The 15,618-nt window shown below is 50.3% G+C and overlaps 1 protein-coding gene across 5 annotated transcripts; it reads left to right on the forward strand.

Annotated features, from left to right (window-relative positions):
- Positions 1–2,745: 2,745 nt before the first annotated feature.
- LOC139825591 (C-type lectin domain family 2 member B-like) lies at positions 2,746–10,363 on the forward strand. Of its 5 annotated transcripts, none has more exons than XM_071799006.1 (7): positions 2,746–2,782; positions 3,733–3,954; positions 6,952–7,305; positions 7,545–7,640; positions 8,052–8,224; positions 8,611–8,711; positions 8,870–10,363. In XM_071799006.1, the coding sequence occupies exons 3-7, from the start codon at positions 7,206–7,208 to the stop codon at positions 8,991–8,993; spliced, it is 594 nt and encodes a 197-aa protein (XP_071655107.1). In that variant the 5' UTR covers positions 2,746–2,782; positions 3,733–3,954; positions 6,952–7,205; the 3' UTR covers positions 8,994–10,363. The 5 variants fall into 5 exon arrangements, with proteins under 5 accessions (XP_071655107.1, XP_071655118.1, XP_071655108.1 ...); XM_071799007.1 differs by lacking the exon at positions 2,746–2,782 and adding an exon at positions 4,484–4,985 and having other exon boundaries at positions 3,659–3,954; XM_071799017.1 differs by lacking the exon at positions 2,746–2,782 and having other exon boundaries at positions 3,657–3,954; positions 8,055–8,224.
- Positions 10,364–15,618: the final 5,255 nt, after the last annotated feature.

Below are 15,618 nucleotides of genomic sequence, written 5' to 3' on the forward strand. Positions count from 1 at the left end.
TGATCATAAGGGTAAAACTGAATTTTAAGAGAGAGGTTTGTAAGCAAAGAGACAGCGAAGCCATTAAAAAAGTGTGTGATTTAAAGCTGACGATCCACTTTTATACTTTTTCTGGAGGTAACTGAGCCTTCTGATTAACAGCTCATACAGAAATGGATTCAAACGGGGTACCTGAATTTATTATCACCTCTTGCACTACACTCACCTCTAATATACCTTCCTGCCTTGAGGGCTGGGATATTCATGCCATTTACAAATGATCTTCTGATTACCTCTAATTTTCAACCTGGCTCTGAACCACAGAGTGAGCAGCTGAACCAGGAGAATTAACAGGCTGATGGACAGTTATGGGGGGGAGAGGGGGAGAAAAGGAACACTATGGCCACAGGTATGAGCCCAGAAAAACTGAATACCTACACAAAGACAACTCTGGGCAAAAGATGACTAATACCAGCTATTTTCCTTCTGCGACTGATAGCGGCGGGGCAGAAGGTTGAACTGCGATTAATGGCGGTGACGCAGACGGCGGAACCGCGATTGATGATGGTGGAGCAGACGTTTTAGCCGTGATTAATGACAGCGGAGCAGTCGTTTGAACGCGCTGCTCTGACTGGTGCTCCGAGGGCCCCTCCCGAGATCATATATAACCCAACGCTGGTTTTTTTATGTGAGTCTTTCATAGCTTTTATCTGATCTCGGGGCCACACGTACGCTCCTCCTCTATTCCTTTTAACTTTCCAAGAAAGTGTTGCAGATCCTTATCCGTAGCAGGTAATATGGACTTGGGTGGTGTTGACGAATCGTTAGTAACAGGGGAGGTCAGAGTAGTACTTAATCTTGCCTTTTCCTCCGAATCTGGCCCAGGAGAGCCAGGAAGACCATCCCTCCCTGCTATTTCTGCATGTTCCCGTTGCTCTTTTAATCCTCTGAAAGTCTCTATCAACAAGTGACATGTTGTTAACAGTTCAGTTGTTTCTTTGCATCTTTCACTAGTGCTTTGCCCCATAGTAACACAGTCCTTCCTTTGTAAAATCAGTTCCAGAGGGCTAATACCCTGCTTCTTCAGAAGCAACTTTCATGTAGATAATATAATACCCTCTTCTTTAGATAAGTTCCACCCCCACCCTGTTCTCGGTAGCTCACCAACTCTTAGTGTGGTGTCTTTTCAATGATCCGGATCTTCGGCAGCTCTCCTCGGCTGCTCTATCAGCTGTACCGGGCTCCGTCTCCACAGCTCTTCTTTGGCTGTCACAGCTTCATGCTGTCTCCTCTTCATGCGAGATCCTCTTCAGGCAGGATCACGTCGGGGTCACCATATGTCGTGGCTGAGACGGACAAACGACATGGACCAAGTTCTTCCAGGATGAAAGTAGGAGATGCCATTTACTGCCACAAGTGCATTTTCATACAGTTTCACCAATTCATGTGTCTCTTCGCTATTGGTTACAAGTTACAGCAGTAACATCTCATTGGCTAATTTTGCTATCATCAGTGTTACTCTTCTACTCCCTTCTCTCTCATGGGTACATCCTTACATCTCCGGATACTCCTTTACGCACAGGTAGGCCTTCATATCTTCAAGGCTAATGTCTGTTCCCATGCCCTCCGTCAGGGAATCCACGGACCCACCGTAGTCCCCCACAGATCAGTAGAATCCTGCTCTCAGCACAGGCAGAGACTGCGGGATGTTGCCGAGATTGTCCGCATTTCTAGATCCAGTGTGGAAATTGTCCAACACTCTCAACACAATGCACATTGGAGCTGTGCCAAGGAGAGAGGCTGGAAAATAAGGAAAGTTTTTCCTGTGTGTGAGTTTACGTCAGGCAAGCTGGCACTCTCAAATTTGTTTTTACAGCATTTTTTTTGACATCCTGTAAGGATTGAGCTACCACAACAGTGTCACTCACGAATAACACCCACACAAAGAATTACCTCGCAAAGTCACCCTATTTATGTATATTCTCACTGCTTGTCTGTTGATCCCCATGTGCCTGGGCTCCATCTTGCTGTAATTAATTCTCAACAAGGCCAGCAGCATTTCGAAGGCATATCAGAAGACCTGATGGATACACACCCTTCCCCACCACCCCAGTCTGATTTAACTGAATTTATTTGTCCAGGAAGATTTTTCGCTGAGTAGATACGACCTGCTTGCATGATACAATCCTATTAATCCAATTGCATGATGCAATCAGAAAGAACTCACCACCACGGCACAAAAAAACCTCCTCTTTACCCGGAGACCAAGTGGACATACGCACAGTGGTAACCCAACACCTCTGAGTTACCTTTGAACTCCCCTGCTGCCCAGCAGGTGGGGACACGTAGTTGCACAGGTGGATCCTTTATCCTCCATGTGCAGCTCCAAACTCCTGAGAGCACAGCTCTTATTTCCAGGGATGTGCCACTCTTCAACTTTCTTTAATAAATACCAGAATCTCCAGGACAAATCTGCTACCCCATTGCATGGCAGCACAAAACGTGAAATAATACGTATTGACAAAGGTAATACGCTTTGGAACTCTAAAGGCCGACTGATATAGAGGTGAGGGAAGGGGATTTTCATAACGACTCCCCTTTTCCCCGCCAGCTCAAGCAGAACCCGGAAAAATCTGAGGCAAAAACTCTAGGAGTCCTGCTGATTTATGCTGATTGGCCGGAGCGCTGGGCGGGCTGTGCAAGTCTCTATGAGGGCGGGAACAGCATAAAATCCGCTGACTTGCGTGGTGCTGTGGAGCGTGCTGGTGTCTGTGCAGAAGCGGAACGCGGGTGCGGACCTCCGGTCGGTGCTACTCGGGTTCGGTCGCTCACTGAGGCGCTTGGCCAGTGCTGTCGGTGCGAGGAGAGGCAGGGGCGGGTCGGGCGCGGTGCTTGGCGCTCCTTCTCCTCCGTGCTGCCGGTCGGGCGGTGCGCTGCCCAGCGCAGTGGTGGGCGCTGCGGGGAAAGGACCATGACGGGCTCGCTCTCCTCTTGGCCCTCCCTTTTCCTCCGTGGGGAATGGCGTTTTCTTCCCCCTGGTGCCGACGGAGAAGCGGTTGTTTGTGCCCCCCCTACCCTTCCCCCCCGCGTTGCCCCTGTCCTCCCAGTGGTGGTACAGGGAGGGTGAGCGGAGGGAAGGGGGATGCTGCCAGCCGCTGAATGCCTTGTGGCCGGTCTGGGCAGGGTGCGTGCAGGGTGGTGGAGAGAGGAGAGGGAGAGGAGAGGCCGGGCTGGGTCGAAGGCGACGACGACGAGCGGGCGGGTTGCGGCGACGACGACGACGACGAGCGAGCGGGTCGGGACAACGACGACGACGAGCGGGCGGGTCAGGGCGACGACAACGAGCGAGCGGGTCGCGGCGACAACGACGACGAGCGGGCGGGTCGCGGCGAGGACGACGACGACGAGCGGGCGGGTCGCGGCGAGGACGACGACGACGAGCGGGCGGGTCGGGGCGACGACGACGACGAGCGGGCGGGCGGGTCGGGGCAACGACGACGAGCGAGCGGGTCGCGGCGACGACGACGACGAGCGGGTCGCGGCGACGACGACGACGAGCGGGCGGGTCGGGGCGACGACGAACGGGCGGGTCGCGGCGAGGACGACGACGAGCGGGCGGGTCGAGACGACGAGCGGGCGGGTCGGGGCGACGACGACGACGACGACGAGCGAGCAATGCTACCCCATTGCGTGGCAGCATAAAATGTGAACTAATACATATTGATAAAGCTAATATGCCTTCGTACTCTAAAGGCCGACTGATACACTGCTGAAGGAAGGGGATTTCCCTATCCACCACCCCGTTATTTGGTTTCTGCCCAAAAATGGGGAAAACCACGTGAGGGGGCGGAATTTCCGTGGGCCGCCCCTCCAGCACGAGCCCTGTAAAAGCGATAACAGCACTAAGGCATCTGATCTGCGTGTGGCTGTGGAGCGTGGTGGTGTGTGGAAGTGCGCCGCCGGTGCGGATCTCCGGTAGGTGCTGCTCGGGTTCGGTCGCTCACTGCGGCGCGGGGAGAGGCCGGTGCTGCTGCTGGCGGCGCGGGGCGGGCCGAGTCCCCGCTGGCTGCGCGCCTGCCGCTGCCGGGGCTGGTGCGGTGCTTGGCGCTCCTTCTCCTCTGTGCTTTTCTCCCATTTCTCCGTGTTCCCGGTAGGGCGCTGTGCTGCGGGGGAAGGGCTTTGACGTTCTCGCTCCCCTCTTGGCGCTCCCTTTCCTCCGTGTAGGATGGCGTTTTCTCCCGCTTAGTGCCGACGGAGGAGCGGCTCTTTGTGCCCGCCCCGCCCCCCCCCCGTTGCCGCTGTTCTCCCAGCTGGGCAGAGAAGGGAACTGTGATGAGCCAGTCGGTGTTGTGAACTGTGGGAGATCTGAGGGATTTTCTTGAGGTTGTTGTGTGGATAGGTTTCTATTAGATGGAGACTTATTTATGAACTAGCCAGGCTCAAAGGAATTTCAAGGTCAGCTCGAAAGCTGAAAACAAGGTCTCAACATTGCTTCAATCAACAGACTTATTAGCAGTGAGACTCGGACGCTTGGACAGCTCATGAACATGGACAATATCCAATCAGCTAATGCATGCTTGGAGCGTGGACACGTGATCAGGAAATAACTGCATATATAAGGAGGCTTGTTTCTGTAATAAATGGCTTCGCTTGAATTCATATTGGATTGTGTGGAGTCCATGAGTTTTCGCTCTCGCAAGTGGTGATTCCGACGTGATCCATAAGGAGAGTTTACAGAAGGGGGACGACTGCTGTGGGAAGCGAGCCCCAGCTGGAACGGCTCAGCTGGACCGTGACTGCGACGCAGTCTGCGGGCTGCGCGACTCCTGATTGATCGCTACAGAAGTGACAGAGGAGGGATAAAGGATCCGATATCATTGCAACGGACACCCAAAGCGATGAGCAGCTGGGGGTGAGAGGAGATGGGGCAGAATATTTTTCAAGAAGAAGAAGAAATACTGCGGCTCCTCTCGCATATTCTCTCTAAGAGAGGGGTGAAGTGTGAGGTGAGTAACCTCAAAAGACTATTAATTTGGTGCAGAGGCAATGGGTTTCCTGCTGACCTGTTAGGAGTTTTTCAAACAGAGACTCGGGAAAAAGTGGGAACTGTGTTGTGGAAGGCAATTAGTCACAGTGAAAAATATATTCTCGGCCTTGTAACCACCTGGAAACTGATAATTACTGCAGTGAAGCAATTAAAATCTGAAAAGACTGTTACGAGCATTAGTGACTCAAAACTTGAACTTTTTGATGATATAGGGCAGAAATCATGAGATAAAGTCAGCAATGGAGATAAAGAAGCTAAATCATCAGTAACTACATGGAAGTTTATAATCTCTACCTTAAAAGATCCTAAGGCTGAACGGTCTGCCGGAATTTTTGCAGCGTTGCAGCCTGATAAGTACCCTGAAAGCCGCTGTGAAGTTTACCCGGTTCGTGTCTTTGATACCCTCCCTATTCCATCCCCTGCTGTGCTTTCGGCACCCCCGACAGTTCAGCACTCCGGGGCGAGGGGAGGAAAAATGCCGAGCGGGTGGCCTCCTGTACCGTTTCCCAACCGTGGTGAGAACAGCAAGTCCAGAGGATTGGAGTCAGACAACTTGCCCAAAGAACCTGTGAAAGCTGAGAATACTAAAGTCGTTAACAAGTGTACTATCAGTCCTTTTACCAATTTGTATCTGCCTTTAACGTCTTTTAACCCTCCAACTTCCACGAGAGAGCAGAAGGAGTCACTGGATAAGAACTGGACAACAGAACTGTGTGACAGATTAGATCAGCTAATAGCGAGTGAATCCAGCAGTCGGTAATACGGTCTTGATGATGGTGCGCCTGGGGACTCAGGTAATACGGATAATTGTGATGCTAGAAAGTATTGGCAAGACTGTTCACTGTTCCGAAGCCCCTGTTACCAACGATTCTACAGCACCATTCAAGTCCGCGTTATCTGATGACTTGGATGAGGATGGGGGTTTGCAGCTATTTTTTTTTTTTTAAACCTAACAGGAAAACGAGTATGTGTACGTATTGCCCCAAGATCAGATAAAAACTATGAAAGACTCAAGCAAAATTAGACCTATGCAATGTAACAGCTCTAGATCATTTAGGGCGGAACGATGGGGACTCGTTGAAAGGGGCAGGTATCCCACAGCTCTTGGAACAGACACTAACTGACACACCACAATTACAGGCGCTATTAGTTTCTGAAATCCTGAGGCAGTCAGCAGATCTTGCATATCAAGCTACAGTAGAGGTATCTGAAACCAACAAAGCAGCCAAATCTTTTATAACTACTATCAGGGTCCCAGTGAGAATTACATGCAATTCATTGACCGTCTTCAAGAGGCCATCAATAAGCAGGTTGAAAACTTAGAAGCTAAGGAAGCACTGGTGTTGAAATTAGCAGTAGAGAATGCTAATGTTTGCTTTCAATGTGTTATTTGTGAGTTTTACAGTACATATTGTATGCTTCTGTGTATTGCCCCTCTGAAAATCAAGCAGCTTGTCAGGAATGCGAGTTAATTGTTTTACTGGTTGTTGTCAGAATTGTTTCTTTGTGGTGTAAGTACACCGTAAAACTTTCTCCCCACTTTTCCCACTCGCACTGCAAGCAGCCCTGTGCTTCCCCCCCTTCCTCCCTGTTCTCTCTTGGCACTCCCTTTCCTCCATGTAGGGTGGCGTTTTCTTCCTCTTAGTGCCGATAGAGGAGCGGCTGTTTGTGGGCCCCCACTGTTGCCACTGTCCTTCCAGCTGGGCCGAGAAGGGAACTGTGATGAACTACTTCATATTGGGAACCATTACAGAAGAGGGCTCAGCCCTGGAGCCCGCTTTCCCATGCAGGGGCGCTGCTGCCGGTGGTGGTACAGGGAGGGTGAGCGGTGGGAAGGGCGCTGCTCCCAGCCAGTGAGTGCCTTGTGGCCGATCTGGGGTTCAAGGGCTGGTCCCTCAGATCACTGACTCTGTTTATATCTCCAGGTGCTGGGAACTGTCTGCAGTGTCACAGGCAGAGCAGAGACAGAGTAGGGTTGTGCAGGCAACACCTTCTTGAACCGGTGAGTCATCCAGGACTGGCTGTGGCTGATATTTGTGGCCCTGCTAGATATGCAGAGTTAGACATCTGGATCTACTGCATCATCATTGTGTTCTCTGCAATCCGCCAAGACAAGGATAACGACTGTTGTCATAGAACTGTGTCCAAGCTTGACTGGAAAGAGGTTTTGCCATCAGTTATGATGCCTTGGACACAAGACCATGCTTCCTCCCAGGAAGAACTGAAGGAGGCCTTGGGTTCCCAGGGCGAAGGGGCGTCCGTTCACCAAGAGATGCCAGGTAATGCAGGCAGAAGGGTGTGCAGGGCTCTGGGTGAGTACAGGCCCTTATCAAGTAACCTGTAGCAGCCCTCACCACATATCTATCCCTCTGGCAGCTCTCCTGTGGCTGGTTGTCCCCTGGGGCGGGTCCCTTCTGCCTCCCTAGGCAGCTGGTGTTGGGGATGGTGGGGATGTGAGGGCCAAGTCAGATCTGGGACAGCACGGTTCCTCACTGCTGGTGCTTTTTTCCTCCTCCAGACAAGTGGTGCACGCTCCATCCAGTGTATGTTGTGGTGCTGGCTGTGCTCGTGGCTTTGGTCCTGGCTTTGGCAGTGGCTGTTGCTGTGCTGTCAGGTAAGGGATCAGCAGCTGCCTCTGTGCAGCCCCTCAGCACAGAGCCGTGTGTGCTGCCAGGCTGGATGTGGCCCCTTCCCCTCTGGGCTGGAGCTGGTGTTGCTGTGTGAGGTTAAGGCTGGTGGAGGGGAGCGTGGTCGGGTCAGACCCTCAGGCTGGCTGTGCCAGAGCCTCAGGCTTGCTGTTCCCTTGCCCTGTCCCAGGGGTCCTGGGGAGGGGCAGGGACACCCCCAGCTGTGCCCTGGGGCAGGCTGTTAACCTCTGGGGTGTCTGCTCCCTGTGGGTCCCTCGCAGCAAATGAGGGATCCCCATGGTGGGAGTTTGGGACTGCCCCCTTCCTTGCCCTATAGAGCTGTGTGCCCTGGTCCCTGTGGAGTGGAGTCCTCTGACCTTTTCCACTTCCCTCTCTAGCAGGAAGAGATGGAGCGAGTGCAGCTGCGGGGCTGTGCTGTCCTGACAACTGGGTTGTGTACCGCAATGTCTGCTACTACCTCTCGAGAAAAGAGGGGAGCTGGGAGTGGAGCCAGGAGCGGTGCTCCTCGCTGGGGGCTTCACTGGCTGTGATCAAGAGGAAGTGGGAAATGGTGAGTGAGGGGCTGCTGTGGCTATGTGGGGGGTCTGGGTTGGGTGCAGACCTCAGGGTTGGTGCTGGGAGGCTGGAGGTTCTTCTAGGGACAGAGATGCAGTTCTGGCCTGTGGCCTCAGAGGGAGGGAGGCACAGGGTACAGTGTGGAGCCCAGGGAGCGTGTCCTCCCGCATGGAGGCCAGGGGGACCACAAGCACAGCAGAGCTCCAGCAGAGCAGGACCAGCATATCTGGCCAGGCTGGGGAACTCTTGCAGAAGCTCTGGAGCTTGGTGGAGCAGCTGTTGGGTGGGAGGTGCTGCTGTCTGGGACCTCACATGGGGCCGGGACAGGGACTCTGGGGCAGCAGCAGCTCCTGACTGTTGTCTTCTCTCTTTCCTCTCCAGGAGTTTCTGTCACACCTCAGGGGCAACATTGATTACTGGGTTGGGCTGCGCAGACAGGATGGGCGCCCAGAATGGGTGGACGGCAGCAGCTTCAACGACACGTGAGTCCCATTGCAATCCAGGGTCCCGGGAGACCATCTGGTGGCAGGGACCTGGTTACAGGGACTGTCACTTGCAGGCAGCCCTTGTCCCCTCCAGGTGCTTATGGGGAGAGCTGCTTCCCCAAGGGTACTGACAGTGTCATTGGTTATTCTTGCAGGTTCCCTTTGAAGGGCCGAGAGCCTTGTTTCTTGCTGAATGACCATTATCTCTGGAGTTCAAACTGTTTCCGGAGCCACCATTATCTCTGCAGCAAGGCCCAAGCTGTGATGTCAAATAGTTGATGGGGAGAAAGGACCTTCTCCGTGCTGGGAACTCCACAACTTTGCCACTTCTAGTTTTATATTTATATTTACTAGTGGTGTATTACTATTTTTAGTTTTTTAAACTGTATTTATCTCAATCCAAGTTTCTCCTGTTCCTTTTGATTCCCTGCCCTGTTGGAGGGGTGGAAGAGAGAGTGTCTGTCGAGGTTGTATTGCCAGTTCGGGTTAAACCACGATGGGGGAAAGAAGTTTTTTTCCTAACTTCTCCTTTTCCTTGCAAGCAGCATGCCTGTACCTTCATTTTCCTTTCTCCAGAGGAAAAGCACCCCTGTGGCTTTTACCAGGTGTTGGGGCTGTTCTCCATGGCAACTGGGGCTGTGTAGCTGCAATAGTGGCAGGAAGCTCTGGCCCTGCTGACAGGTCATACCTTGAGAGTGGTCATCAGTGGTTTGGTTTCCTGTTCGCCCCTCCATGTCCTCAGCCCTGTACCTTCCTGGTTCTTCTGTGACATGGAGGATGAGGATGGTTACATGGTCTTGGGGAAGCGGGGAGTAATGGGGAGCTCAGGTTCTCTCCAGGATGCAGGTAATGGCGGGTTGTGTCTGTTGGTTTCCCCCTGCAAAAGTGGTGTCAGAGAGAGAAAGTATGGGAGGCGGGGTGATAATGGGTGTGATGAGAGAAGCAGGGTGATGCCACTCATCCTTTCTCCAAGGGCTGCTCAGGACAGGGAAACTGAGGCCTGGGGCTGGTGGTACCTGAGAAGGGGTGGAGCCTTGCCCCAAAATATGGGGTCAGCAACCAGCCCTGTGCCCAAACCTCTGCAGGGCCTTTGCTGGTGTCAGAGTGTGGGGGACACCTGTGGGGCTTGGTCCTGGGATGGGTCTACATGGGGATGAAGATGGCCATCAGTGACACTTCAGCATTACCACCTGCCCTCTCTTCCAGTACAGGATTTCCTAAGTAAAATCCTCCAGAATCTCACCTGCTACTTCTGGATTGGCCTCTCCATGCCCTCCGCTGGGAAGGGCTGGGTTTGGCTGAATGGCTCCTGCCCATACCAGAGCCGGTGAGCACTTCTGGGTGTTGGGGTGGGGACATCCCCATCACCCAAGTGACCCTTGTGGCAAGGCACATGCTCACACATTCCCACCTGCATCCCCAGGTTCCAGCTGAGTCCCTGGGATGCAGGCAGCAGATGTGGGGTGCTGAGAGGGGACAGGATCATCTCTGATAACTGCAGATGGGCCTGTCAGTGGGTCTGTCTCCTGGTTTTGTTAAAAAACAAGTTTCTCTTTTAGTGAATTTTGCCTGTCAGCTAAAGCCTTCATCTCAGTTACATTTTCCTGGAGAACTCAGAGATTTATGAATAAAAGGTATGAATACAGAGACCCAAGGGAATGCCGTGCAGATGTGCCAGGGGAGGTTTAGGTTCAACATTAGGAAAAGGTTCTTCCCCCAGAGGGTGGTGGAGCACTGGAACAGGCTCCCCAGGGAGGTGTCACGGCCCCAAGCCTGGCAGTGTTCAAGAAGAGACTGGACAAGCCCTCAGACGCATGGTGTGAACTGTGGGGTTGTCCTGTGCAGGGACAGGAGTTGGACATGATGATCGTTGGGGCTCCCTTCCAATACAGGACGTTCTGTGATAAGCAGAAGGGACATCCAGACTTACAGCAACAGAGTCAGAACATGCTATGTCACAGGACACTGATAGCACATGTTTGTTAGACCAGCAGTTACTATTTTCCAGAGACCCTCTACCTTGATGCAAACATGTAGCTACATCACATAGCACTATGAAGAAAAAGGTGCTAGCACTGCCTCTGCATCAGGCTTCCGTTTTCTAAATGCAAAGAAAGAAATCTTCACTCCAAAGAGTGAGCGAGCATTTGTAGTCTTGGATTTCTCTTCATATTTCAGACAACATTAATTGAGAGGTCATCTCCTATAAAGTCTGGTGCGAGGCAGTTGTCCCTCAGATGTGGCTTCCTATGGATTTAATTTTGCATTAGCCAGCTGAGTTTGACACAGGGCATTTTAGTAAGCCTGTGTGAAAACACTTTACTTTTGAAGGCACTCTTCTCTGCAAGTCCTTAGTTCAACACATTTATAGCACACACAGCTGGGAAAATGGCTATTTTCCACTGCGTACAGCACCAGAACTTCTGGAAGCAAACAAAAAAACCCAAACAGACCAAACCGAAGCCAACAAAACCATGTAAAACCCCTCCAACCTTTAGCAAACTAACAGGCAGGTTAAGGTGCTAAGCAAGGCCACAGTTCCAGGGATTTTTTGAAGTGGCATACACCAGAATTGCCGCAGAAAAAGGTCACCCTGTCCTTCCCCAACCCTTGCGTACCATGGCCCCCACCACTCCCGTTTGCTCACACAAAGGCTCATACGGCCTCATGTCAGCTTTATGCTTTTTACTATGGCAATTTCAAGCCAAACCAGTGCTCTGACTGCGTTTGCCATGGTCTACATGGGTTATGACTTTATCACTAATTAAGAGAGTGCCAAGCGGTGCGGAAGGACTTGCAGCTACCCTCTTCCCAGCTGGTCACCTCTGGAGAACGGCTTCTTCCCCCCAACAAGCCACCTGGCCCTTGGTCTTCTATAGATCACACATAGTGCCATTGTGGCCCCAAAACACAATTACTCTTTCATGTGCTTATTTTTCAGTTCAAAGGCCATGAAAGAATGGGTTTGGCGTAGGTAAAAGATGAGTGGGCACTGCTGGGCCCACTCCACTGGTTGGAGGGTTCAGAAAAGAAATGGGTCAGGGCTCTGGTTACGGCTCAGGGCAGAGCAGCTGGGGCTCAACCAGAGACTGGGCCCTGTCCATAGAAGTTGTTGCAGGTCATCTGTGTGAAATTACATGATGGTAATACCGAACCTTTACACGCTCAGATTTGGGGCAGAGAGCATCGTTTGGAGTGTGCATCAGTAGACAGCAACGTCCCTGCTGAAAAAAAATTAAGGAGTTCACCTTCAGAGCTATTCATTTTTAGTTGCCATAGAAACAGCCATTAGAACCATTTTATATCTGGCTGACAAACCTCAAGACAGTGATTTGTATTTACTTACTTGCATTCTAAATGAGTCAGTTTATATTATTTTTGTGATTGTTTTCACCCATTGAGATGCTCATCCAACATTTCTGAAATTTTCTACTTTTTTTTTTGTCTGTTTTAGTGATGATATCTTGTAACTTCACACCTGCAGGAAGAGAAAATCAATGTATTTTAAAACGTCCACTGAATCTGAGCAGCTCAAATACAAAAAGGTGCTAAATTCCATCAGTATTTGCCAGCTTCAGCTGTACTGCACACTAAATGCCAGATTCTCACAAGTTCAGCAGGTAGAAATTTGAACCCAAATGTCTCATTTCGATTAAAATAAGTATCATGATATATGTACCTAACTTACAAAGAGAGAGTTCAGGAATATATTTTAGCATTTGTAAACTATGTAATAAACTCAGATTGAAAGTGTTGGGAAAATGGAAAATAATTACAAGTACTCAGTGTATTTTCTGTAACACAAAAATACATTGGGCTAAAACTGAATCAGAATGAGACCTTCCAAACCAGAATTATTACATATGAAAAGTATTTATTCCTGAAATACCACTAAAGTTCCTAAAGAAATAACTTTATTGAGGGATGGAACAGTATTAGAGTCATAGAATCATTTTTATTGGAAAAGATGCTCAAGATCATCTAGACCAACCATAACCTAACTCTGGCACAAAACCATGTCCCTAAGAACCTCATCTACATGTCTTTCAAACATCTCCAGGGATGGTGAGTCCACCACTTCCCTAGGCAGCCTGTTCCATTTCTTCACAATCCTTTCAATGAAGACATTTTTCCTAATATCCAAACTGTACCTTCTCTGGTGCAACTTGAGGCCCTTTCCTCTCGTCTTATCATTTGCTACTTGGGAGAAGAGACCAACACCCTCCATGCTACAACCTCCCAGCCTCCTTTCAGGTAGTCATAGACAGCGATCAGGTTTCCCCTCAGCCTCCTTTATTCCAGGCTAAACAGCCCCACTTCCCTCAGCCACCCCTTGTAATTCTTGTGCTCTAAACCCTTCACCAGCTTCATTGCCCTTCTCTGAACTCTCTCCAGCACCTCCATGTCTTTCTTGTAGTGAGCGGCCCAAAACTGAACACAGAATTCAAGGTGGGGCCTCAGCAGTGCCAAGTACAGGGACACGATCACTTCCCTACTCCTGCTGGCCACACTATTGCTGATACAAGCCAGGATGCTGTTGGCCTTTTTGGCCACCTGGGCACACTGCTGGCTCATGTTCAGCCGCCTATACACCCAGGTGGCACAGGTATTTCTATAGGACTGTGTACCTCTGCATCTGCAGAGCCTCCTTCCTCCCCTTCATGCTTTCAGCCAAGTCCTACCCACTGCCCCAAACCTCTTTCCTTCCAGATACAGATATGGTTCCTGCATCTCCTTTCCACTCCCCCCATCTCTTTTTTCTCCAGCATAGTAGCAGAAAATGGCCCAAGACACACACACGGCCTGTGTGGACGCAATGCAGACATGGACAAGGTGCTGCAGGTGAGAACTTCCTTGCTGGGACAGTCCTCAGGAGCAAGAAGGGGAGCTGCGTTAGACACAGCCAAGGAGCGGCGTGAAAGGGGTTGGCATGCTGAATAAGATTGCTTTCCAGTTACAGACAAATTCTGCTCATTTGTAACACTGTAACCATAGATATTGCCACTCCTAAAATCTGCAAGTGCAGAAGTTTAAAAAAAACCCAAACCTGAACGTGAATGGAGGGAGCTTCTCTTGAGGAAGCCTGGAGAACAGTGTTGTACCTGCCTGGGCTCAGAGTGCGGCGATGAGGAGCAACACATCCAGGTGCAGACAGAGACCCACAGAGCTCTTGTTCGTAGCAAGAGCGGAGAGAGCTGAGCCAGGCTGAGCTGAGCTGACTTTTACTAACAGTTCTCAATTTATAGGTTTATAGACATGGGTCTGGACCAAGAGATTAGACAGGATGTTTTTTCAAAAAAAAAAGTTACCCAAATGCACCACACTCACGTTGTGTCTGTTTTCAGTCACGTTCCCATGCACATCTTGTGGGCAGCATTCCGACCCACTCATTCACACACCCAGGCCCAACACTCACACATCATACACATGGGGGCACTTCTCTGGCCTGAGATATCATTCTCACCGGCCTGGGCTATCGCTCCTTACACTCATAAAAATCTTCTGTATAACCTGCCCAAGGCCCTTTAGCTGGAATGTCAAGTCCTGCTGTTCCCACACACAGTGCTCCGGTAGGTGCAATATGTGAATGAATAGTGAAGATTTTTTTCAAATTCGGAGTGATTCCTGATATCAAAAGTAGACAGAAATCCGAAAGGAAAAAGAAAATTAACAAGACCCCATGCAATTCTGTTATCCCAGAGCTTACATTCTTCAAAACATCAAAACCATCTGAAAGAGATCTTGGGAGAGTTGTTCCTTTGTTTGTATAAGCATATAGCCCATTCAGAAACATATGTTTGATGCGTTTAACACGTCTAGGAGGCTTCAGTCATTTCAGAAGAGGAGATTAACTGCAGAATTTTAAGAGAGAGGTTTGTAAGCAAAGAGACAGCGAAGCCATTAAAAAAGTGTGTGATTTAAAGCTGACGATCCACTTTTATACTTTTTCTGGAGGTAACTGAGCCTTCTGATTAACAGCTCATACAGAAATGGATTCAAACGGGGCACCTGAATTTATTATCACCTCTTGCACTACACTCACCTCTAATATACCTTCCTGCCTTGAGGGCTGGGATATTCATGCCATTTACAAATGATCTTCTGATTACCTCTAATTTTCAACCTGGCTCTGAACCACAGAGTGAGCAGCTGAACCAGGAGAATTAACAGGCTGATGGACAGTTATGGGGGGGAGAGGGGGAGAAAAGGAACACTATGGCCACAGGTATGAGCCCAGAAAAACTGAATACCTACACAAAGACAACTCTGGGCAAAAGATGACTAATACCAGCTATTTTCCTTCTGCGACTGATAGCGGCGGGGCAGAAGGTTGAACTGCGATTAATGGCGGTGACGCAGACGGCGGAACCGCGATTGATGATGGTGGAGCAGACGTTTTAGCCGTGATTAATGACAGCGGAGCAGTCGTTTGAACGCGCTGCTCTGACTGGTGCTCCGAGGGCCCCTCCCGAGATCATATATAACCCAACGCTGGTTTTTTTATGTGAGTCTTTCATAGCTTTTATCTGATCTCGGGGCCACACGTACGCTCCTCCTCTATTCCTTTTAACTTTCCAAGAAAGTGTTGCAGATCCTTATCCGTAGCAGGTAATATGGACTTGGGTGGTGTTGACGAATCGTTAGTAACAGGGGAGGTCGGAGTAGTACTTAATCTTGCCTTTTCCTCCGAATCTGGCCCAGGAGAGCCAGGAAGACCATCCCTCCCTGCTATTTCTGCATGTTCCCGTTGCTCTTTTAATCCTCTGAAAGTCTCTAGCAACAAGTGACATGTTGTTAACAGTTCAGTTGTTTCTTTGCATCTTTCACTAGTGCTTTGCCCCATAGTAACACAGTCCTTCCTTTGTAAAATCAGTTCCAGAGGGCTAATACCCTGCTTCTTCAG

This window comes from Patagioenas fasciata, chromosome 1, assembly GCF_037038585.1.
Source record: "Patagioenas fasciata isolate bPatFas1 chromosome 1, bPatFas1.hap1, whole genome shotgun sequence".
NCBI classification, from domain to species: Eukaryota; Metazoa; Chordata; class Aves; order Columbiformes; family Columbidae; genus Patagioenas; species Patagioenas fasciata.